Below are 25,982 nucleotides of genomic sequence, written 5' to 3' on the forward strand. Positions count from 1 at the left end.
CCTCATCACAATTTCTTCATCAAGATCTCCTCTCTTCTCTCCTCCCTTTGCCTCTGCACCAATTACCTCCTCTTCCTCTGTGATTTTTACGTTAAAGTCCTCTATCCTCTAGCCCTTGACTTCTCGTCTATTCTGTTTTCATTCAATCTCACCTCTTAGATAACCTTTCCCATTTACACTCATGACCACACCCTTAACCTCAATCATTCCTTCGCACATAGCCTTTGCACCTCTGAGATCTAGATCTTCATCTTCGTAATCACCCACATCTCCTTGCCTTCTTCAACCCCACTGACCTCACCCACCACCCCAAAAAAACATGCCCTCAGCTTCCTCAGATACGTCCAACTCCTTTTCCTCTGGCCTTCTACCCGCCACAATAACGTTTCTGCTGTTGATCTGCTCGACTGCTCCTTATCTTTGCCTTCAACATCCTTGTTCCTGCAATATCACTCTATCGTTCCTTCCGTTCTTCTGGTATAGTTCTCATCTTTACCCCCTTAAGTCTGAGAGATGTAAACTCAAGAGCACCTGGCACACAACTGGTCTAGTTATTCATCGTCAAATGTGCCTTGGCATGTTAAACTCTACCTCACGCTCCTCAGTCAAATCCTCCTGTTACTTTAGGCTTTATCTTGAAGGGCAAGGATAACATACAGATTCTTTTTCTATGATGAACTCAAATCTCTTTCCCCGTTCCCCTACACCATCACCTCCAGCACCAAGTGCAAAGAGCTAATGTACTTCTTCATCACCATCATCGAGACCATCTGTGCTTCTCCCTAGCTGCTAATTCTCCACTTTCCCCTCCTCTTCCTTCTCCAACTTCACCTCTTCCATGAGACCTATCTCATGCTCCCTCTATCCCCTCCCTCCCAATTCCCGATCACTCAATTATGAGACTGAAATTCCACTTCCAATACAAACACAGCTGTGCCAGAACATTTTGTGGTTCTGGTGCAGAGAGAGGATACTTTCCAGATTGTTTAAGGTCCCTTCATTCGAATATGGGTGATGCATTCCAAATATGATTTCTTGAGAACTATAATTGTGCTGGTGCAGCTCCTCAAAGCTGTACCTCCATTTCCTGTTCTCTGCAGATTGGAAAATTCTGCTTTTTCTGCTGAGTATTGTGCTGAAATGAGCCAAGAGTTTGCCAATTCCCAGAGGAAAGGGAGGATCTGCATGAGCCATGAAGAACATGCTGAGGGAGGTAATGACAAGGAGATATGCCATTTTTGGACATGAGAGGCACTCTTCTTTGCAAACTATGGTTAAGGCTGACCGGGAAGAGGTGGCTGAGCAGGTGAATTCAGTTTCTGCAATAAAGAGATCATCCATCCAGATGAGGGAGAAATTCAACACCTTGGAAAAGTTTGCAAAGGTAAGTCCAGTACTTATCTCTTAACAGTGCACTGCAATGGCATGTCTCACACACACGCACACACACACACACACACAGACTTCTACATAATCACATGGGATGTTGCCTTATCTTTATACACCCTTTTTCCCTTTCTAAAACTAGTGTAAGGTAAATTAAATTCAGGCATGAAACAACTCATCTTCCCTGGAAACCTCTGCTCTCACAGATGGAGGTTGGGACCATGGCACAGTTCCCTAAAACCCACTTGCATGCTCCATGTTCTTGCATTTTTGTTTAGTGCTTAACTGTGGTAGGTCTCAGGAAACAGCTTGTATTTCATCAATGTCTTTTGACTGCGGGCCAAGGAAAGCCAGAATAGAAGAGAGGGGGTGAAAACTGGATGGGTGCCGCAAATCTCAAGATATTGACGCAGTGCAAGATGAGGGAAGTGTCTCATCATCCATGCCATGCAGCTGTCCCACTCAAAGGATTTGTGCAGAACCAGAAGGCGAGCAGGTTCAGGCAGCCACCACAGCAGCACAAGTGGCACCTGCAGTTTCATGGCATCTTCAAATCCCATTGAAGGAGGTAATCAGCCAACTCCATCTCCTAAAAAACCCTTTAAAAATGTCAGCTATCAGCCACTTCACTTGCCTCTCCCATTAGGATAGCACTTAGACGATGCATACCAGAACTTCACTATACAATGTCACCAAGGGCAAGCACCATTGGAAAAAACAATAAAAGAAACAAGAAGTACATTTTTGACATCAATAAATTTCCACTTGAACTTGATGTTCGATTTTCGCTCGTGCTGTTTGAACTTTCTACTTGAGCACATGACTGTATGTGGACTCATGGTGGGTAAGAAAAAATATTGATCACAATGTTACATAGAGTTGGTGTGACAGTTCATCAGGAAGGTGATACAGGAATGCTTGTTGTGGAATCTCACAAATTGGTTCTTAATTAATCATTGATGGATTTCCTAAACATATTTCGGCCCAAGTGTAGCTGCCAAATCTGCAGGTCCTTTTTCATTCATTCCACTGTCTTTGGCCCTTTCACCATCCTCCTTCTGCCCCTTCTGCATGGTGATTCATTACCGGAAAGAAAAATTGTGCAGCATGCCGCACAAAGCTATAATCTTTAATACCCTTTTGGAGTTTTACATAATTCCACAAGACCAATCCTGGTTGAGCAGTCCGGAATATATTCTATATGATTCTTGGTAGAGGCATGTGCCTCATTCTATTTTCTTTTAGCTGATGGTCTGGGATTCCACACCAATGTCAGGGCTGCAGAGAGCCCACACAAGTGGCTCCTTGGATAGGCACGGGTCTGCTGGGCCCTCCTCCAATGCAGGCAAACTTGCCTCTGCTCCTGGCTGAAGAATTACTCTTCATCCTCCATCTCCCTGAGGGCAGGAGGAATGCCCAAGGTATGTTGAGACTGTTACTTACGTTAAGCAAAGTGTATTGAACAATAGGGATGCAGAGGAAGTGGGGCCAATTGGAGTTTCCAGCTAGAGTCATGGCCTGGAAGACCACTGAAATGCTTCATATGCCTGCTTAGATCAGTCTATATCAGGTGGGCTGATCTGCTTGTCTTTCAACACTTTTGGCAAAACCGTCAATGACACCCCAAAGGATCCATCCGGCACCAGATTTCCCATGCCCTACATCTCATGGGCATCCATGGTGCTCCCACATCATAGTGCCCCACCAAACCCATGTAAATAAATGACCCCCGCCCAGTCCGTGGATACTCTGGTGGGGTCAGGAGCTCGCTCTGTCGCATTTCTCCCGACGAAGTGGGGTCAAGGATTTTTGGCCCCTTCATTTATGCCACAATCATTATATGTGAATAAAACTGTTTGGTACTTTAGTCTGTTACGAAGACGTTTGGTGGGAACAATATTATTAATCCACTGAAGTGACGTGGGTGTGTGGTGGTAATTCTATGTGTAAATCTATTACAAATCTTTTGTTTCTCAGGACATGCTATCCCAGTTTACCATGTGCATGAGGTAACACTTTGGTTCATAGGGAGTGAAAGTGCTTTCCTATGTGAGCTGACTTTTGTGCTGGGCGTGATAAAGGTATCTGGTAAAAGTCTGAATCATAACAGTAGCATCTAACACAATGTGGTCATGACAGGCTAGGTATTTCTAGGAACTGCCTCGGTTAATGTGTGCCACTATAGTCAATATTGTGGTGAGAAGTTGCATACTGGAAACAGCAACCATAGGCTGCTGAATATTGGAGAAAGCTAAGCTGTAAAAGGCTCAATTGTTCTTGTAAAAACTTAACCCTGGAAAAGGAGAAGTTGCTATCATGGAGCACCAGAGCCTTGGGAGGAATGGCAGTTAACACAATGGGATGGGGTGAATGCTCATGTAAAGCTGCTGTTTGGGAGGAATGGTTTGTACAGTGAAGCTTCTGAGCCTAGACAGCAACGGCTGCAAATCTGCAGATCAGTGAGGTATGAAAAAGCTACTCCTGAAGGAAAGGTCCTCATGAATAATGTGACTCTGAAGAAGATTGTCTGTTGTGGGGAACAGTGACTGCTGTATTTTGCTGTTGCAAAGGACTTGCCTCTCGAGTGGAGGGATTACAGCAGATGTGGATGGCAGACCTTTTTTTCCATTTGGCGTTGTTTCCACTACTCCTAGACGGCCTTGCCTCGAGCAGCTTTTCCAAAGCGGAAGATCAGGAAAATGCTCAATAGGTGTCCTTGGCTTCCCTTTAGTGGTGTAATTACTATCAGTAAGGAAAACTCAGTAAAAGATTGAGAGGCCAGTATATTTTTACATGTAGATGTAATGGTAAATCTGGCATGTAATTGTGATGGCATGGCATCTGGAAGAAAGCCTGTAACTTGGTCGATGGAATTGTGGATGCAGCATGTCAATCATCGTCTTCTGCTGGGTGTCTCACAGGAGGACACTTGAGAAATAATTTTCGCCGCACATTGATCCAGCTAGTGATGTACCATGGTTCCACATGCCCACGCAAAGAGGTTATTTGATAATATTCTCTGCCTCAGTGAATGATTCATGCTGTTTTGTTGAACTTTACAGGAAGTATTGTCATCAGTATTCCCATTTCTCTTTTCATTATATTCCATCCTTAATTATATTTCCAGAAATGTTGACATTTTAAAATTGGGTGGATACTTCCTCCTTTGCCAATCTGCACTCCCACGCTGCTGTTCAAGCTTACATATCAATGCAACATACGATGGTAATTACTTGGCTAAGCAAGGGAATGTGAATTTAAAATGCTGTGCCATTTGGGACCGAGATGAGGAAAAATTTCTTTACTCAGAACATTGTGAACCTTTGGAATTCTTTACCCCAGAGGGCTGTGGATGCTCATTCATTGAGTATATTCAAAACTGAGATTGATGGATATTTGGACACTAGGGGAATCAAGGGATATAGGGATAGGGCAGGAAAGTGGAGTTGAGGTCAAAGATCAGTCATGATCTTATTGAACGGCAGAGCAGGCTCGAGGGGCCATATGGCCTACTCCTGCTCCTATTTCTTATGTTCTAATTCAAGTCAGCTCTGTGGCAGTAATTTAAAAGGAATGTTTGTCATTATTAACTTAACCATTGTGTTATTTTTCTTATTACTGTACACTCTATAATAAATTAAATAAAAGTGTGGAGTGTGTGAATAAGCTAGTGAAGACTATCTTGAATGCTATTTTCAGGCAGCTCTATCCCTTTAAGTACAGGTGGCCTCTTTTAATCACAGCATCATGTCTGTAACATGTTTTCCAAACACCCTATGAAGAATATTTTTCAGTCCTGGTTCTTAGGCTGCGAAACTGAGATTTGTGCTTATCCGAAATAGGAACATCCAATCCTGCAGCATCATTTTGGATTAGCCCTGTTTAAATATTCAGACAGAGCTCCTAGCTTGGATTGAGCCTCCTGCCCAAGGTGGGACAGGGGGTTGTAGACTATCCATTGACGCTCTAAAAAGTTTAATGTTGCCAGATAAAGGGGTGATTTGTTTCTCGCTCTACGGCAAGAATGTCAGATGCAGAAAATCATTGCAGAATAATGATGCAGCTGCAGAGCTGCTCTCCCATGAAGTGGGACTAACGAGGGTTGTCCTGTTTGGCACTGAAAGGCATCTTCCCCACAGGTGAACGATCTGGCCTGTGTTGAAAGTGGAGGCAGAGAGGATGCATTGTCCAATATCCAGAGTAGTTGGGATTAGATGAGGTAAAATTTTGCCAAGCTCAGAAAATCTGCAAAAGATAAGACTACCCAACATTTCTCTATACAAAGAAGACAGAAAAAGAGAAAAGAATGCATGCCACAAAGAGTTTCCTCTCAGCCTTTTACACCTTGACTTTGACCACATGCAAAGCACTCAGACAACCTTACAGTTCTTCCCTAGCTTCACGTGCATACTGCATCAGGGTAAACTTTGTAGCTGAAACTTAACATTTGAAATATTGTTGCACTTACCTTTATAAAAATTGTGCCCCAAAAGGAAGTTTCCAAATAAAAAACTAAATACACGATGCATGTTCATTTACTCACACACACTGGGATGTAGGATAAGCACTTGAATGTGACTGTATGTACTCCTCAAACTTGCAACATCTTTTATGATTGCAGGGTAAGATGGTGAACACCGAGGAGGACCAGAAAAAAAATATTTTTAAGTCCCTCTTGCAATGGATCTACAGTATGAATCTGTAACCTAGATTTTCCTAATGTTGTTACTTTAGTGACAGTGTTAGTTCATTTAAAATTAATTAGTTATCACCAATTAAAATAATGCTGATCAGAAACTCCAGGCATTTGTCACTGTGATCTTGATAGAGATAGTAACTTGAGCTGATGCAATATAGTATCACAGAAAACTGAAAACCTTTCATGGTGTATGAAGTCAGATTTTATCCACTGAAAATTAAAAGAAGCCATTAATCCAAGCTGACGAAGTTGTTTCGAGTAAACAAGATATAAAAAGGAAAAAACGGAAGCCAGAGTGAGCACCAAGGTCAAAACCATTTAAGATATGGTTGAAACATTGTGAGGGCATTCCAAATATAAGCTAAGTATCAAGTAAAACTAAATAGGGGCAATTTTATGAGTCTGTGCTGCTGGCATGGAGCCTCAAATCCGGGTGTGCACTGCTCACAATTTTATGACCATTAATTTTGGTTAGAAAATCATTGGCAGTGTATGTTTGAATTTCTGATATTTGCTACTGGGCAAGCATTCCCACTGACAGTGTGGTCTCATAAAATTACCCCCATTATAACAGAAGCTAATTTTAGTTTTCTGAGCCAGAAGAATGGCTGAACTGTAAAAAGCATTGAGACATTATGATGTTGCATCATGTTGTGTTGAGGCATGATCATGTTGCATCATGTGTTGAGGCATGATCATGTTGCATCATGTGTTGAGACACGATTATGTTGCATCATGTGTTGAGACACGTTCATGTGAGACACGATTATGTTGCATCATGTTGTGTTGAGACACCATCATAGAATCATAGAATCATAGAATCATAGAAGTTACAACATGGAAACAGGCCCTTCGGCCCAACATGTCCATGTCGCCCAGTTTATACCACTAAGCTAGTCCCAATTGCCTGCACTTGGCCCATATCCCTCGATACCCATCTTACCCATGTAACTGTCCAAATGCTTTTTAAAAGACAAAATTGTACCCGCCTCTACTACTGCCTCTGGCAGCTCGTTCCAGACACTCACCACCCTTTGAGTGAAAAAATTGCCCCTCTGGACCCTTTTGTATCTCTCCCCTCTCACCTTAAATCTGTGCCCCCTCGTTATAGACTCCCCTACCTTTGGGAAAAGATTTTGACTATCGACCTTATCTATGCCCCTCATTATTTTATAGACTTCTATAAGATCTCCCCTTAACCTCCTACTCTCCAGGGAAAAAAGTCCCAGTCTGTCTAACCTCTCCCTGTAAGTCAAACCATCAAGTCCCGGTAGCATCCTCGTAAATCTTTTCTGCACTCTTTCTAGTTTAATAATATCCTTTCTATAATAGGGTGACCAGAACTGTACACAGTACTCCAAGTGTGGCCTCACCAATGCCCTGTACAACTTCAACAAGACATCCCAACTCCTGCATTCAATGTTCTGACCAATGAAACCAAGCATGCTGAATGCCTTCTTCACCACCCTATCCACCTGTGACTCCACTTTCAAGGAGCTATGAATCTGTACTCCCAGATCTCTTTGTTCTATAACTCTCCCCAACGCCCTACCATTAACGGAGTAGGTCCTGGCCCGATTCGATCTACCAAAATGCAGCACCTCACATTTATCTAAATTAAACTCCATCTGCCATTCATCGGCCCACTGGCCCAATTTATCAAGATCCCGTTGCAATCCTAGATAACCTTCTTCACTGTCCACAATGCCACCAATCTTGGTGTCATCTGCAAACTTACTAACCATGCCTTCTAAATTCTCATCCAAATCATTAATATAAATAACAAATAACAGCGGACCCAGCACCGATCCCTGAGGCACACCGCTGGACACAGGCATCCAGTTTGAAAAACAACCCTCTACAACCACCCTCTGTCTTCTGTCGTCAAGCCAATTTTGTATCCAATTGGCTACCTCACCTTGGATCCCATGAGATTTAACCTTATGTAACAACCTACCTTGCGGTACCTTGTCAAATGCTTTGCTGAAGTCCATGTAGACCACGTCTACTGCACAGCCCTCATCTATCTTCTTGGTTACCCCTTCAAAAAACTCAATCAAATTCGTGAGACATGATTTTCCTCTCACAAAACCATGCTGACTGTTCCTAATTAGTCCCTGCCTCTCCAAATGCCTGTAGATCCTGTCCCTCAGAATACCCTCTAACAACTTACCCACTACAGATGTCAGGCTCACTGGTCTGTAGTTCCCAGGCTTTTCCCTGCCGCCCTTCTTAAACAAAGGCACAACATTTGCTACCCTCCAATCTTCAGGCACCTCACCTGTAGCGGTGGATGATTCAAATATCTCTGCTAGGGGACCCGCAATTTCCTCCCTAACCTCCCATAACGTCCTGGGATACATTTCATCAGGTCCCGGAGATTTATCTACCTTGATGCGCGTTAAGACTTCCAGCACCTCCCTCTCTGTAATATGTACACTCCTCAAGACATCACTATTTATTTCCCCAAGTTCCCTAACATCCATGCCTTTCTCAACCGTAAATACCGATGTGAAATATTCATTCAGGATCTCACCCATCTCTTGTGGTTCCGCACATAGATGACCTTGTTGATCCTTAAGAGGCCCTACTCTCTCCCTAGTTACCCTTTTGCCCTTTATGTATTTGTAGAAGCTCTTTGGATTCACATGTTGTGTCATGTTGTGTTGAGACACCATCATGTTGCATCATGTGTTGAGACATGATTATGTTGCGTCATGTGTTGCGACATGATTATGTTGCGTCATGTTGTATTGAGACACCATCATGTTGTGTCATGTTGTGTTGAGACACCATCATGTTGTGTCATGTTGTGTTGAGACATGATTATGTTGCGTCATGTTGTATTGAGACACAATCATGTTGCATCATGTTGTGTTGAGACACCATCATGTTGTGTCATGTTGTGTTGAGACACAATCATGTTGTGTCATGTTGTGTTGAGACATGATTATGTTGCGTCATGTGTTGAGACACCATCATGTTGCGTCGAAACACTTTCATGTTGCATCATGTTACATTGAAACACTATCGTGTTGAGTCAGGACTACCAACAGAGCGGATATCAGACAACTAAACACGCTGATTAAATCAGAGGATGTTCTTGCATCATTTAACCTGACAGATGATGAAACTAAAAAGCAGAACACAATGATGGGAAAGGTCAATGGAGGTTTCACCATCAAGTAAAATGTGATTTCTGAAAGGGCTAAATTAAAGCAGCATCATTGCTTAAAGCAGGTGATCCACTGTAAGCACTGCAACACCGATGCGATGAAGCACACAGACAAATAAATCACAAATGACATCCTATGTGACTGTGACCCTGGGGCACTAGCCATCTTTATTGTTCTCGACCTGTCTGCAGCCATTGGCATGGTTCACCACACCATTCTCCTCCAATGCCTTTCCCCTATCTTGCTGGGTGGGACTGTGCTCGCCTGGTTCCATTCCTATCCACCCAGACGTAGCCAGAGAATCTCCTGCAATGGCTTCTTTTCCAGCTCCCACACCGTTGCCTCTGGAGTCCCCCAAGGATCTATCCTTGCTCCACTCTTATTCCTCATCTACATGCTGCCCCCTCGGTGACATCATCCAAAAACACAATATGGGGTTGCACATGTATGTTGATGAAACCCAGCTCTACCTCACCACCACCTCTCTCAACTCCTCCTCTGCCTATGTTGTCAGGCTGCTTGTCTGACATCCATTATAGGATGAGCATAAATTTCCTCCAATTAAATATTGGGAAGACCAAAGCCATTGCCTTCACCCCCCTGCCAACATCTCTGTTCCCTAGCCACCAATTCCATTCTCATCCCTAGTGACTGTTTCAGGCTGAACAAGACTATTCACAACCTTGGCAGTCTAAGCTGACCTTCTGACCCCATATCCTTTCCATCACTTAGACCGCCTAATTCCACCTCCGTAATATTGCCCGTCCATGCCCTAGCCTCAGCTCATCTGCTGCTGAAACCCTCATCCACGCTTTTGTTACCTTCAGACTCAACTATTCCAATGCTCTCCTGACTGGCCTCCCACCTTCCACCCTCCATAAACTGGCTTCTCCTGGCCCCACAAGGAAACCTTGGGCCTCCCTTGCCTGGGCTTCCCTCCGTGCCCTGTTGGAAACAGGTTCATCCAAAATTCTGCAAGAAGTCCCGTTCACCCATCACTCTTGTGCTCGCTGACCTTCATTGGTTCCCGGTTCCTGAATGCCTCGATTTCAAAATTCTCATCCTCATTTTCAAATCCTTCCAGAGCCTCGCCCCTTCCTATCTCAGTAACCTACTCCAGTCCTACAACCCTCCGTGAACTCTGCATTCCTCCATATCTGGCCTCTGCTGCACCCCCAACATCCTTCGTCCCACCATTGGTGGCCATTCCTTCAGCTGTTTGACCCTAAGCTCTGTAATTCTCTCCCTAAACCTCTCCTCCTCTCTAACTTCCTCCCCTCCTTTAAGACATTCATTAAAACCTATCTCTTTGACCAAGCTTTTGGACACCTGTCCTAATGTTTCCTTCTTTGGCTTGGTGTCAATTTTTTTGTCTGATTACACTCCTGTGAAGCGCCTTGGCTCGTTTCACTACGTTAAAGGTGCTATATAAATGCAAATTGTTATTGTTGTTATATAATTTAAAGCAGAGGAAGAATTGTAATGATTCCAGTAAACGTAATAAATGTGGACGACTGCCACACATCACGAAATGTACAACCATAAACACTGTGCCAGAAGTGTGGGAAAAATGGCCATTTCATGAACGTATGGTATAATTGCTATGTTTTTGGACTTTTACATTTCCATGGGATCAACGATGTAGACCAACCCATACGCAAACCCTTGTTCCCATGACTGGAACTATGCTTTCACCTGCCCAATATTTAGATGCAGTGAGCCCAGAGTCAAACAGAGTGCCCTTGTCACTATGTCCTTCCTCTAGGACTTCCTCCGATCTTCCACCACAGGTATAGTGGGAGATCAGAGAGCCCCCATAATCATAGGCCAAGTAACAGGAGCTGCTTGGTATTGTTCAGGCAATACTGATTTTTTTTTCCTCCCTGTTGCAAGGAAATTACTCCGTCTCAGGAACTGAGTGGAATGAGGATCAAACTCACATTGATCTTACGATGTGGCACTGTCTGGAATGAAAAGTTTGCAAAATCAAGAATTAGATTTCCAAGGACAACAGAAGAGGATGTAGACAGAATCTGACTAACGACAATAAAGCTTAGATGTTCTTAAAACAGACAAAGGTCCAAATTACTTCCATCCATAAGTTTTAAAGGATGTGGGGATAGAAGTTGGGAGGTGGGATTGGTTTTTGATTGTTCTAGCAAAAAGCCAAATGTCTCCTTCTGCAGTTCTAATTTAGCAAAAGTTTAATTGGCATTTTAAAAGTTGACTAGATTCAGGACAGATCCCTGGGAATTGGAAAGTGGTTAACATATCTCCACGATTTAAAATGTAGGGTGAGAGACATACTAGGAAACTTTAGACCACATAAAATAGGCCATTACAAGTCATAGGGCTGGAATTTGCTGAAAAGATAACAACGTGTGAACGACACACACATTATTAATGTGCAAATCGGCCAGCAAGTTCAAGGGATTAAGAGATACGCCGTGAGATGTGAATCTCCAGAACTTGCTGGTCGATTTATGCCGCTCCGCCATTTGCTTCTCACGAGCAGCATCTCGCTCTTAGCCTCCCCGTTATTTTTAAGAACTTGCTGGTTTGCCATTAATTGCCCATTAAACTCGCCACAGAAAGTTAAGTTTAATAGTTAAGAGTATGAGTACACTTTTAACTACGTGATAATTGTTAATGATTGCCAATCAACCTCTCTAGCCCAGAAAGTGAATAATTTAAACTGCGGAGTCTCATTCCTTCAGGTAATGAATTGTTGTTAGAGATTTTTAAAGTGTCAAATTTTACATTTTAAAATTTTTTTCTTACTTTTCCTTTCTTTCTCTTTTTTTTCTCTCTCTTAATCCAATCTTTCTTTTCCTCTCCTTATTTCTCTTTCTGCACCTGATTTGACTCTAATTCACCCTCCTTCTCAGTCGTTCCTCTATTTATTTCTCATACCTTAAATCTCATTGGTTAAGGAAATACACTGTTGGTCCCTCCATTCACTAAGATCCCAGGTGTCCCATTGCCCTCGCCGTGCTGTTATCAGCTCGCACTTCCAGCAAGTTTGGGGGCACAAGAATTTTAGCTGAAGGATGAAGGAAAAAGTCTAACTAACGGCGTAACCTATGAGATGCCTCCAGCAAGTTCCAGCCCATTGATTCCCTAATCTTCTGGGAGTCTATGCTTCCTTATTGAAGTATTACCTTCTTAGTTATGGCTGGTGCTGTAAAGAGTCCTATTCTGGCTTGATAACCAGTGTCAGAAATGTGTCACTTGCCTTTTTCAGTTTATTGTTGTATCTGCTAATCATTGCACTAATGCATCCCATCCTGGAAGTGCCTCATTACTTAGATCCTGTAATTTTTTTCCATCCCGAAGAGTTTGGCAATCAGTTCTTTCATGTGAATAGAATCTGTACCAATGTTGTGAGCTTATGCGCTGTTCTGAATCATTCTCCTAAACTTAAGAGCATCTTCACAAATAAACTAATCTATATCACATATTATTGTCTCCATTGTTGAAATTGCTACAACATCTGATCGTAAGCCTCAACTTCCAGTAAATATTTTATGTTTAGTAAATCATTTCCTTGAGACAGATCCTTAGTCTAATAGAATGCATCATGTCCTCTCCAAACGAAAGTAAAAATACATATAACAATTTCAACTCTTAAATTCTGGCAGATACATTTGTACCTACCAAGCCTCTGACTTGATAGTTCTTTTATTTATTATTTCCACCAGCCTGTCAGACCTTTAGAAGTTCTCAACTTTCCATTGAGAAAAATTAAATATTTAAATATTCTGTATAACCTAATCATAACCTGTGACAAATTCTTTAGTTGCTGTGAACTCTTCTCAACTGCACAGTATAAAGATGCCATTGCTTTAGAAACAACTCGGAGTCCCTGAAGTTGCATTTTAATATGTCCATCCATCATCAGGTAAAGATCTTCAGCAAAAGGCAAGCATATTGGCCTTTTAATGATCATTCAGTATCCCAGTTCCTGCCAGCTCCTCCTGTTTAATTGTTGTGCTCTGCACGGATTTTCTTTGGCAGCATTCAGATTTCAATTTACACCATCCTTCATTTCAAAATAAAAGGAGATGTTGAACTATTGAAGAGTGAGAATTTAAATTTGCCTCTGTGATTTCCCACGCAATGAATTCCTGATCTTATCCAGTCCAGAAAAAAAAACTGTAGGCTGAGTCAATTCATGACTCCTGATAGCAAATTTATGACTCTTGATAACAAAAGAATAGAATGTATAGTAATCCTCTTGGTTGGAGAATGACTGTGCCATGTGAAACCTAAAGTGTGTTAAAATTAGCAGCCAAAAAAGTCTGAATTGAAAAAGAAGTGGTCCCCCAATCTCTTCTTATTCTTTATAGCAGAGCAATTCATAACATTTGTGGTTGCAAATATTTGCTAGTGCTACTTATTAAATTTTAAATAGTTAGTTGCCATTGCATCATTATTATCAGTGATAAATACTTCTAGAGCTAACCATTAGACCTCATTCCAGCATTTAAATTCTGTTATAACTCACCCAAATTTCTAATTGATTAATCATGAATTTTACATGTGCTCAGCACTCCCATTGTTTTTGATTAGGAAAAGAACAAATGTTCTGTTCAGCAGTGCCAATTTACATAACAGAAAATATCATTCTGAATAAAATGTTGCAAAGTTAAAATATATTAAATCACCTCTCGACTGAAATAGAACTCAACGCAAATTCTGAGACCAAAGCAACAAATTATTTTGGTTTTGTTTTATTTGCAGGATCTTTCAATTTAGCTCGATTTTGATATGTTTGATTAAGATTGGCCTGTCCAAAATGGTGACATAAATGTGCAGAGGGAAGAAATATCTTTCTGTACATGTCTGTTTTTATAGTGAGTGAGCATGTGTGATGAGTAAGTTGCTAACAATGCTGTAACGACAAAGATGTAATTTTATTTATTTATCTATTATATACTTATAACGCTGAGTGGGTTGCAACATTTCATCTCACAATATATTGAAAGCTCAGACTTTGTCAACGTGAAAACCCATTTTAAAAGTGTCAACACTTACCTGTAGTACCCATTACACCTGTCGATGGCACTGTGGTTGGCCTATACAGTGTTAGTTGTGTGCCACCCTCCAGATCCATTATAAAGCCATGGGCTTGAAGTCCAAGGAGGTCATTTTGACTTTGGGTGATAGTGTAAAATGCGCGATAACGAATTGGCAGCCCGTTTTACATCTTTCCATTGACTTCAAGGCGGAAACCTGACTGCAAAGATTCAACCAGGGAGTTGTGGGAAAAATGGGCACAGATTTGGAAAGTGACAACATGCTCAAGGACTATGGAGAGGAACGAGAGATTGGTGATGGAGCAATAGTTTAAAAAGACAGAGGGGTAAAGGGTTTTTTTTAAGAGAAGGGTATGATTATAGCCATCATGAAAAGGACGAGGCCAATAGCTGAAGAGGGAACCAATTAGAATGTCCGCTAGCATGGGGGTCAGGAAGGCAAGTTGGATGGCCAGCAGTTTAGTAGGAAATGGGTGAAGGGAGGTGAATCTCATAGACAAGAAGAGTTCAGAGAGGGCACGAAGAGTAATGGGAAAGAAACTAAATAAAGACACAGGTTCAGGGCTAGGGCAAAGGAGAGTTTTGGCTTGGTAGACAAGGGGAAAGAGTGGAACAGTGATTGCTGGATGGATGATCTCAATCTTAATGACAAAAAAGTCCATGAGCTTCTCACACATGGAATGTGTGGGTGGAGGGGAAATGGGAGAGGAAATGGTTTGCAGTGGAGAAAAGAAGCTGGAGGTTATCTTTGCTTTCAAGGATGATCAGCCATGAACTAATGGAATAGTAGAACAGGCTCAAGGGACTGAATGGCCTACTCCTATTCCTATGTTCCTCTCCACCTCCACTCCTCTCCTTCTCCCTCCCGCACCCTCCTCCCATCCCAACTGCCTTCTCCCCACTCCCGTGCCTTGGTCAAATACTGCACTTGGTCTTGACCCTCCCTGTGCAAGCCATGGGAGATCAACTGGCTTATTATAAAAAGAGTAACTGTTTACTGGCTGTTTGTGGGCAGTGTCCAATTCTTAGTGGCCTTGGGAGGAAAAAGAGGAGTATATACAATTTCTGGGGACACAGGAATTGTGTGAGTATTCTTATTGCAGTGGAGGGGGTGTATAAAACCTTCTGATAGTTATATACCTATCCAATGCATTTCTGTGGTACAGATGTATCTATCCAATCCCTGGCAGTGTCCATGGGTGGCAGTAGGCATTCTGGTATGTTAGTTCTTTCCCCAGAAATCCAATGGGGGGATATCTGTGGTGGTGATGTACCAATCTAATTCCTGGTAGTAATGGTGGAGAACGACAGTAAGTAACCAGACAGTTTTAAGTTTTCTCCATCTAGCTACTGCAAAATGGCAGGAGACTTCATCCATATTTCTTAACATAGATTAAAGTGCTCGCTGGAGTTTAATTTCCTTGGCTGTGCACTGGTCAATGCAGTCACATAAAATTCCTTTGTGTGTTGCTTTAACAGAATTATTAACTTGTTTATTTTACATGTGGTGGTGCCTGCATTAAAATAGCACCCAAAGAAATATTATGTGAATGGATTTACCATTGCACAATCAGAGGAAATTAAACTCCTATAAGAGTCCTGCCTATAATGATTTGAGATCCTTCAAAATGAGTGTAAACCCAAAACCCAAATTAAAGCAAACTCTCATCTCTAATCTTAACCTCTATGTGCCAGCAGGATGTTATAAAATGTATTGCCCTTTATGAGGGGGATGTAACATTGAACAGATGGAAAAGTCTTCAGCAGAGCTTTACATTTTTAAGCAAATAATAGAGGGACTGTTAAAATCTGATCCAAAACCTCAAAACTCTTACCATTTTTGTCTGCTCTCCGTAAAATCTGAAACAAATCACACACAAAAAAAAATCATCAATGTCATTCATGCCCAAAGTAATCAGCCTTGGTGAAGAAACTCAATGTGGAAAAGCTGCCAGCCTACCTTTTAGCAATATTAATGAAATGAGACTCATAAAGTTATTCATAGTTCTTACAAGTGAATCACCTGTGTCAGACAATTTCTCTAATATAAATGATATTTGAATACTTTAGCTTAAACAAAAAAGAAATCAGCTGTACAGTGGTTCAATTAAATTAGGAAATTTGACAGTTGAATTATTTAGATTCATTATGTGCTACATTTTAAAATCATTTTATCTATTTGGAATTAGTTGGTTCCCTGTAACCTTTGACAAAAAAATAGCCAGCTGAGAAGGTACATTTTAAGAATGCCTCTCTCAACTTTTAATTAATCTACTGCTTTTCCAATAAACTGACAAAACACAACTGCACACTAATTAATCCATCTGGAATGAAAAATGAAAATACAGAAATCGGTGTGCTAGTAAGTCTGATATAAAATGAGTAACGGGCATTTTTTAGCCAAACACAGCATTCTAAGTACACTTTTACACAAAAGGTTCAGAAAACGGTAGTTAATTTATGTTTTGATAATGATACTGTAACTTATATTTATATAACACCTTTCGCGACTTCAGGACATCGGGCCAATTAAATATTTTTGAAGTGTAGTCACTGTTGTAATATAGGGAATCTGTACATAAAGAGGTCCCACAACAGCAATGAGATAAATGCCCAAATCTATTTTAGTGATGTTGGTTGGGGATAAAATGTTTGGCAGAATATTGGAAGAACTCCCCTGCTCTTCTTTGAATAGTGCCATGAAATGGCAGACTCAGTTTAATGTCTCATGCAAAAGTAGGCACCTCCGACAGTGCAGCAGCCTCAGTACTGTACTGAAGTGTCAGCCTAAATTATTTGATCAGGTCCCATAATCTTCTGACTCAGACGTGAGAGTGCTATCACTGAGCCAAGACTGACACCTTAGCACATATTTTAATTGCAATCCTTCAATTGTACACTGGAAATGGTCCATTATACCAGTTTGCAGATCAATAGGCGCTATATAAATGCTTCTTCTTCTTCTTCTTCTTGTTGCTGCTGCTGCTGCTCCTGCTGCTGCTGCAGCAATGTAATAGCAGACAACTCTCTCTTCTTCATTGTGTATTTTGGTTGGTGACACTCAATGCCTGTATTTCTCGTGTTCTTGTTCCATAGTTCTTTTAAAGGAGGAGAGAGGTAGAGAGGCTGAGAGGTTTACTGAGGGAATTCAAAAGCTTAGGGCCTTCACAGCCAATGGTGGAGCGATTAAAATCGGTGATGCGCAAGAGGCAAGATTTGGAGGAGCGTAGAGATCGCGTTGTAGGGCTGGAGGAGGTTACAGAGGTAGGGAGAGGTGAGGCCATGGAGGGATTTGAAAACAAGGATGAGAATTTTGAAAGAACAATGGAACAAGAACACTAGAAATACAGGCATTGAGTGTCATGCACCAACATACACAATGATTTTAAATGTAATCTAGTACTACATATAAAACAAATTACCAAGATAGTGGACTTATTAAGGTAACAAGACTCCCAACAATTTCAGCAACTGAAAGCATTGTTGTATTAGAAAGTATCCAGAGGTCCTTGAATTGCCAGAAACAGTACATTTCAAAACACCGCTCAAAATATCATATTTTGATTGCCAGAGTATGTTTGTACTTTAAGGATGCGTTTATAACACCATAAACTTTAATATTTTTTTCTTTTCCTAATATTAGTTTCCAATTCAGCTTTAGCACATTGTAACACCAGCAGCTACAATGATGCGAGTACATATTGGGTTATTGACTGCTTCATTAAACACTCCTTTAACAGGGAAGGTACTTCTTTATTTACTTTCTATAAATGGTAGAATCAGCAGAAAAGTCGATCACAAGATAATTATGGATAAAGAAGGCCATTGGGATGGATAATTCATCCATCCAGAGAAATCCTAACATCTCTAATTGTAACATCCATTGATTCTTAAATGATTTCAGAGTTTTTGCTTCCATTCTTCTCCTCTGGAAGTTTATTCCACACATTGATCTCTCTTTGTGTGAAAAATAATTTACTGATATCAGTCCTAAAGTTACCTTTTACTAGTTTGTACCCATGTCCCCTTATTCTACTCCTGCAGCTTCAGTTAATGTAATGTTCCATTTTTTCTACACGCTTAACAATATTACATATCTCTAAAAGATCACCTCTCAGACATCTCCTTTCTAGGCTGGAAAGCTCAAGGGGCCTAAATTCGTAATCGGACGAAGACAGGGGCAAAATGGCTGATGTACTCCACTGACATGTCTGTTCATGTGGGCTCAGAGGCTGTGGTAAATTGGTGCCCGCGCCTGCTTAGCATGAAATAAGCGAGCTGCCAACGCGCTTCATGAACAGCTTACCGAACAGGGGACAAGAAATCGGACGTCACTAGCAGCCAGCACATCGTAAAGAGAAGGTGCATTGTGACTGCAATCAGCCCCATTCTGAACACCACTGAAATGGCAGGCGGAAGGACTCCGTGCATTTCAGATGCAGCTTTGGAGATGCTGGTGGAGGAGGTCAGCAGGAGGAGAGACCTCATCTTTCCATCCAGAGCCAAGAAGGTATCCCGGTTAGCTTTGGGGCAACAGTGGGCAGAGGTGGCAGAGCAGGTCAGCACCAGAAGCATTACTCTAAAGATCTGGTTGCAATGTATAAAAAAGTTCAATGACCTGACAAGGGCTACTAAGGTAAGCATGCTTCCCGACTGTTAAGGCAATGACTTCCTGGTCAAGGTTAAGACCCAGCAAATCAGACGCTTCTATGCACGAATTTAGCAAACGCATCCCTATTCAGGCGCAGGATCCTCATTTTAATATTTAAACCAATGCTACACTCTTTAAGGCTGCCTAAAAAAAACTCAAGATCAATATAGCCCCGGCGCACATGCAAATTCATCATTGTCATGCCCATTTCACGCCTAGAAAACTGGCTCAACTATGTGGAATTTAGATCCCAAAGTGTGTTGAGTGTTTCCTCATAACTCAGACCCTTGACAATAGGATCAGCCTCAAGGCTCTTCTCTACATTACCTTCGGTGCCTGCATGTCTCTCTTGTGCCTTGGTTACCAGATAAAATGATGCACTCAACAATGGCCTATGACAGACCAGTAACAGTATCTCCGAAACAATCTTTACTAAAGATTTTACTGGCTCATTATATTTCAGAATAAATGTTTTCACACTTCTTGTTATATTTGCCACTTTTAGTTTTACCTTTGGTCTTCCAATAAAGAATGGGAGCCTAAGCTAACTATTCAGAAGCTGTGATATTTGCTCTGATTATATTTTAAAGCTGAAACACTCCATTCTTTTCTACTTATAATTCCAAAACTAAAATTTTAACATGAATAAACTTCCAATTCTTTCCAAAGTTTTTTTAGGCTGTTCCATTTGCTTATCTTTGGAGCTATCAGTAAACCATACGAGTAGGAAGAGGATCATAGGTTCCATCCAGACGAACTGGATCCTACGGTCCCAATCCTGTGTGCGCATATATATATATCGACCCAAGTACAACAAAAGGAACAAACCTAAATGCATCTATGCTATTTGCCTCAACTATTTCTTGTGCTAGCGCATTTCACATTCTTACCTCTCTTTGGCTAAAGAAGTTTCTCCAGAATTCCCTATTGGATTTATGACCTCGAGTATTGGACTCCCCCACAAGTGGAAATATTTTCTCTACATCTACCCTATCAAACCCTATCATTATCTGAAAGACCTCAATCAGGTCACCCCTCAGCCTTTTCTAGAGAAAAGAGCCCCAGCATGTTCAGCCTTTCCTGTTAAGGATATCCTCTCAGTTCTGGTATCATCCTTGTGAATCTTTTTTGCACCTTCTCCAATGTTTCTACATCCTTTCAATAATATGGAGACCTGAGCTGTGCACAATACTCCAAGTGTGGCCTAACCAAAGTTCTATACAAGTTTAACATAATTTCTTTGCCTTTCAATTCTATCGCTCTTGGAATGAACCCTAGTGCTTGATTTGCCCTTTTTATGGCCTTATTAACCTGCATCGTTACTTTTAATGATTTGTGTATCTGTACCCCTAGGTCCCTTTGTTCCTCTATCCCGTTTAGACTCTTATTATCCAAGCAGGATGTGGCCTCCTTATTCTTCTTACCAAAATTGCTGCAGGAGTTCCTCAGGGCAGTGTCCTAGGCCCAACCATCTTCAGCTGCTTCATCAATGACCTTCCCTCCATCATAAGGTCAGAATTGGGGATGTTCGCTGATGATTGCACAGTGTTCAGCTCCATTCGCAACCCCTCAAATAATGAAGCAGTCCGAACCCGCATGTAGCAAGACCTGGACAACATCCAGGCTTGGGCTCATAAGTGGCATGTAACATTCGCGCCAGACAAGTGCCAGGCAATGACCATCTCCAACAAGAGAGAGTCTAACCACCTCGCCTTGACATTCAACGGCATTACCATCGCCGAATCCCCCACCATCCACATCCTGGGGGTCACCATTAACCAGAAATTCTACTGGACCAGCCATATAAATACTGTGGCTACAAGAGCAGGTCAGAGGCTGGGTATTCTGCGGCGAGTGACTCACCTCCTGACTCCCCAAAGCCATCTACAAGGCACAAGTCAGGAGTGTGATGGAATACTCTCCACTTGCCTGGATGAGTGCAGCTCCAACAACACTCAAGAAGCTCAACACCATCCAGGACAAAGCAGCCCGCTTGATTGCCACCCCATCCACCACCCTAATCATTCACTCCCTTCACCACCGGCGCACAGTGGCTGCAGTGTGTACCATCCACAGGATGCACTGCAGCAACTCGCCAAGGCTTCTTCGACAGCACCTCCCAAACCCACGACCTCTACCACCTAGAAGGACAAGAGCAGAAGGCACATGGAAACAACACCATCTGCACGTTCCCCTCCAAGTCACACATCATCCCGACTTGGAAATATATCGCCATTCCTTCATCGTCGCTGGGTCAAAATCCTGGAACTCCCTTCCTAACAGCATTGTGGGAGAACCTTCACCACATGGGCTGCAGCGGTTCAAGAAGGCGGCTTACCACCACCTTCTCAAGGGCAATTAGGGATGGGCAATAAATGCTGGCCTCGCCAGCGACACCCACATCCCATGAACGAATAAAAAAAAAGAACCACCTCACACTTACCTATATTGAAATTCATATGCCAATTACATGCCCATTCTGCAAGTTTATTAATGTCTTCTTGCATGTAAACAAATTCTTCCTTTGTATTAACTACACCCCCCAATTTGGTGTCGTATGCAAATTTTGAAATTGTACTTCCGATTCCTGAATCCAAATCGTTAATATAAATTGTGAATAACAGTGGTCCCAGCGCCGATCCCTGGAGTTCACCACTTCCCACCTTTTGCCAATCTGAGTATCTACCCTTAACCCCAACTCTCTGTTTTCTGTTTTGTAGCCAGCTTGCTGTCCATTCTGCTACCTGTCCTCTGACTCCACATTCTCTTACATTAGTCATGAGTTTACAATGCGATACCTTATCAAAAGCCTTTTGAAAATCCAAATATATTACATCTACTACATTACCCTTGTCTACTCTTTCTGTAACTTCTTCAAATTATTCAATAAGGTTGGTCAAGCATGGCTTTCCCATTTGAAATCCATACTGACTATTCTTTATTATATTTTTGTTCTCTAGATATCTTTCTATTACATCTTTGAGTAAAGATTCCATTATCTTTCCTACTACTGACATTAAGCTAACTGGTCTATAGTTCCCTGGACTTGTTCGATCTCCCTTTTTAAATATAGGAATAATGTTAGCTGTCCTCCAGTCATCTGGCACTTTTCCCTTTTCTAGTGAGTTATTATTTATATGTAATAGTGCCTCTGCTATCTCCTTCCTAACTTCTTTTAATATTCATGGATGCAATCCATCCAGACCAGGGGATTTATCCTCCCTTAGTTTGATTAGTTTATCAATTATCTGTAGTGGGTAAGTTGTTAGAGGGTATTCTGAGAGACAGGATCTACAGGCATTTGGAGAGGCAGGGACTGATTAGGAACATTCGGCATGGTTTTGTGAGTGGAAAATCATGTCTCACGAATTTGATTGAGTTTTTTGAAGGGGTAACCAAGAAGATAGATGAGGGCTGTGCAGTAGACGTGGTCTACATGGACTTCAGCAAAGCCTTGGACAAGGTACCGCATGGTAGGTTGTTACATAAGGTTAAATCTCATGGGATCCAAGGTGAGGTAGCCAATTGGATACAAAATTGGATTGACGGCAGAAGACAGAGGGTGGTTGTAGAGGGTTGTTTTTCAAACTGGAGGCTTGTGACCAGCGGTGTGCCTCAGGGATCGGTGTTGGGTCCGCTGTTATTTGTTATTTATATTAATGATTTGGATGAGAATTTAGGAGGCATGGTTAGTAAGTTTGCAGATGACACCAAGATTGGTGGCATTGTGGACAGTGAAGAAGGTTATCTAGGATTGCAACGGGATCTTGATAAATTGGGCCAGTGGGCCGATGAATGGCAGATGGAGTTTAATTTAGATAAATGTGAGGTGATGCATTTTGGTAGATCGAATCGGGCCAGGACCTACTCCGTTAATGGTAGGGCGTTGGGGAGAGTTATAGAACAAAGAGATCTAGGAGTACAGGTTCATAGCTCCTTGAAAGTGGAGTCACAGGTGGATAGGGTGGTGAAGAAGGCATTCAGCATGCTTGGTTTCATTGGTCAGAACATTGAATACAGGAGTTGGGATGTCTTGTTGAAGTTGTACAAGACATTAGTAAGGCCACACTTGGAATACTGTGTACAGTTCTGGTCACCCTATTATAGAAAGGATATTATTAAACTAGAAAGATCGCAGAAAAGATTTACTAGGATGCTACCGGGACTTGATGGTTTGACTTATAGGGAGAGGTTAGATAGACTGAGACTTTTTTCCCTGGAGAGTAGGAGGTTTAGGGGTGATCTTATAGAAGTCTATAAAATAATGAGGGGCATAGATAAGGTAGATAGTCAAAATCTTTTCCCAAAGGTAGGGGAGTCTATAACGAGGGGGCATAGATTTAAGGTGAGAGGGGAGAGATATAAAAGGGTCCAGAGGGGCAATTTTTTCACTTAAAGGGTGGTGAGTGTCTGGAACGAGCTGCCAGAGGCAGTAGTAGAGGCGGGTACAATTTTGTCTTTTAAAAAGCATTTGGACAGTTACATGGGTAAGATGGGTATAGAGGGATATGGGCCAAGTGCAGGCAATTGGGACTAGCTTAGTGGTATAAACTGGGCGACATGGACATGTTGGGCCGAAGGGCCTGTTTCCATGTTGTAAACTTCTATGATTCTATGATTCTATCTCTCCACTTTCTATCTTAAATGTTTTAATATCTTTTTCATCCTCTTCTTCTAATGTCCTGCCCACCTTGTTAGTCTCCCTGATAAGTACGGAGGCAAAGTAACTATTCAATATTTCTGCCATTTTGCTGTTGTTACCTGTGAATTTATCGTGTGTATCCCTTAGTGGCCCTACCCCTATTCTGATTTTTCTTTTGATGTGCCTGTAGAATACTTTACTGTTTCTTTTAATATTCCTTGATAATTTAATCTCATAGTTCCTCTTTACTTTCCTAATTGTTTTTTTTTACTTCTTTCCTATTCTCTTTGTATTCCCTTTTGCCATCCTCTCTTTTATTATCTATATACTTAGAGTATGCCTTTTTCTTTGGTTTCAATTTTACCCGTATCTCTTTATTCATCCATGGCGTTTCATTATTGGCTAGTTTGTTCTTGTTTTTCAGAGGAATGTATTTCTCCTGCAGTCTATTGATCACTGTTTTGAATATTATCCACTGCTGTTCTGCTTCTTTGTCTGTCAATTTTTTTTTCCAGTTTACTTGCCCTAGTTTCACTCTCATCCCCTCAAAATTAGCTTTTTTCCAATCTATTACTCTGGTCTTTGTCTTACTTATGTCGTTCTCAATCATTATTTTAAACCTTATCATGTTATGATTGCTAATGCCTTGATGTTCCCTTACGCTTACTTCTCTTATCTGTTCTGGTTTATTTCTTATTATTAGATCCAGTAGTGATTCCTCTATTGTTGGGCTTCTCACATACAGGGTAAAAAAGGAGTCCTATACACACTGTAAAAACTCCATTCCCTTTTCTCCTTTCCCTATCTCTTCTTGCCAGCTTATTTGGGGATAGTTGAAATCTCCCATGATTATTATTCTATGTGCTTTACTCATTTCACATATTTGCTTAAATATTTCTTCCTTCACCTCCTTTCCACTATTAGGTGGGTCTGTAGAATATACCCATCCGTGATCAATCCCTTCTTATCCTTTGTCTCAATCCATATGGAATCTGTTTCTATCTTAATTTAACTTATGTCCCTTTTGTCTATTGCCATTATGTTTTCTCTATTTAGTACAGCTAACCCCCCCCCCCCCACAACCTTCTTCTTTCCCTATCCTTTCTAAATACATTATATTCTGCAATATTTAACTGCCAGTCCTGTTCCTTATGTAGCCATGGTTCAGTTATCCCTACCACATCTGGCTCCTCACTATGAATTATTGCCTCCAGCTCTCCCGTTTTGTTTCGGATGCTGTGCACATTGCTGTCCAGGCAATTTATTTTGTTTTTAGTAATTGTTCCCCTCCCTTTGTTTTTAACAATCATTTTGCACTCATGTTCTATAACTATATTTGTTCCCTGGCCATTTATGTTACCCTTATTCCTTAACTTGATCTGACCTTTACTCTCATTTCCTATTTCTTTTTTCTTCAGACTTATGTTCTCTTCCCCAGATCCCTCCCCCCGACTAACTAGTTTAAAATCCTATCGACAGCCCTATTTATCCTTTCGGCTAGGACACTGGTCCCATTCTGGTTCAGGTGGAGCCTGTCCCAGCTGTACAGCTCCTTCTTGACTCTGTACTGGTGCCAGTGTCCCATGAATGGAACCCCTTCTTCCCACAACAGTCTTTCAGTCACGCATTCACCTTTCTGATCTGTTTATCCCTATGCCAATTAGCATGTGGTTTAGGTAGTAATCCTGAGATTACCACCTGTGAGGTCCTGCTTTTTAATTTAGTTCCTAGTTTCTGATATTCCCTTAGCAGGACCTCCTCCCTTTTCTTCCCTATGTCACTGGTCCCAACATGGACCACGACAACTGGATCTTCCCCCTCCCTTTCCAGTTGCTCCAAGATATCCTTTACCCTTGCACCAGGTAGGCAACACACCCTCCTGGACTCTTGGTCGTGACTGCAGAGGATGCTATCTATCCCACTAATTATAGAATCCCTTATGACTACAACCTTTCAATTCTGTTCCTCCCCTCTTGGACTGCCTCCTGCTCCATGATGCCATGGTTAGCATTCTGTCTGTCCACCCCACAACCTACATCGTTATCCTCACAGGTAGAAAATATATTGTACCTGTTGGATAGGACCAGTGGCTGTGGGACCTCCTTCTCTACCACCCCTTGGTTCCCCTTACCCTGCTGAGCTATGCACGGAGTGTCTCTAACTCGCGCTCCAGCTCAAGGACTCTGAGCTGGAGTGACTCAAGGCAGAGACATTTCCTGCAGATGTGGCAATCCGGGACAGTCTCGCTGTCCACAGACTCCTACATATCACAGTCCCGACACACAACCAGCATGGACATTTCTAGTTTTTATTTATTTATTTGTTAGTATTAATTTAATTCTAGAACTAATAGAAAAACTTAAGGTCTAGATTATGTTTAATAGACGGA

The 25,982-nt window shown here is 41.7% G+C and overlaps 1 protein-coding gene across 1 annotated transcript in view; it reads right to left on the minus strand.

Moving 5' to 3' along the window:
* The window catches only part of necab1 (N-terminal EF-hand calcium binding protein 1), a 204,728-nt gene that overhangs the window by 177,937 nt on the left and 809 nt on the right, over window positions 1-25,982 (minus strand). The window contains exon 2 of the mRNA XM_067975307.1: window positions 16,136-16,160. Within this exon, the coding sequence (XP_067831408.1) occupies window positions 16,136-16,160 (25 nt within the window). The remainder of the gene's footprint in view (window positions 1-16,135; window positions 16,161-25,982) is intronic.

This window comes from Heptranchias perlo, chromosome 3 (assembly GCF_035084215.1).
Source record: "Heptranchias perlo isolate sHepPer1 chromosome 3, sHepPer1.hap1, whole genome shotgun sequence".
Taxonomy (NCBI): Eukaryota; Metazoa; Chordata; class Chondrichthyes; order Hexanchiformes; family Hexanchidae; genus Heptranchias; species Heptranchias perlo.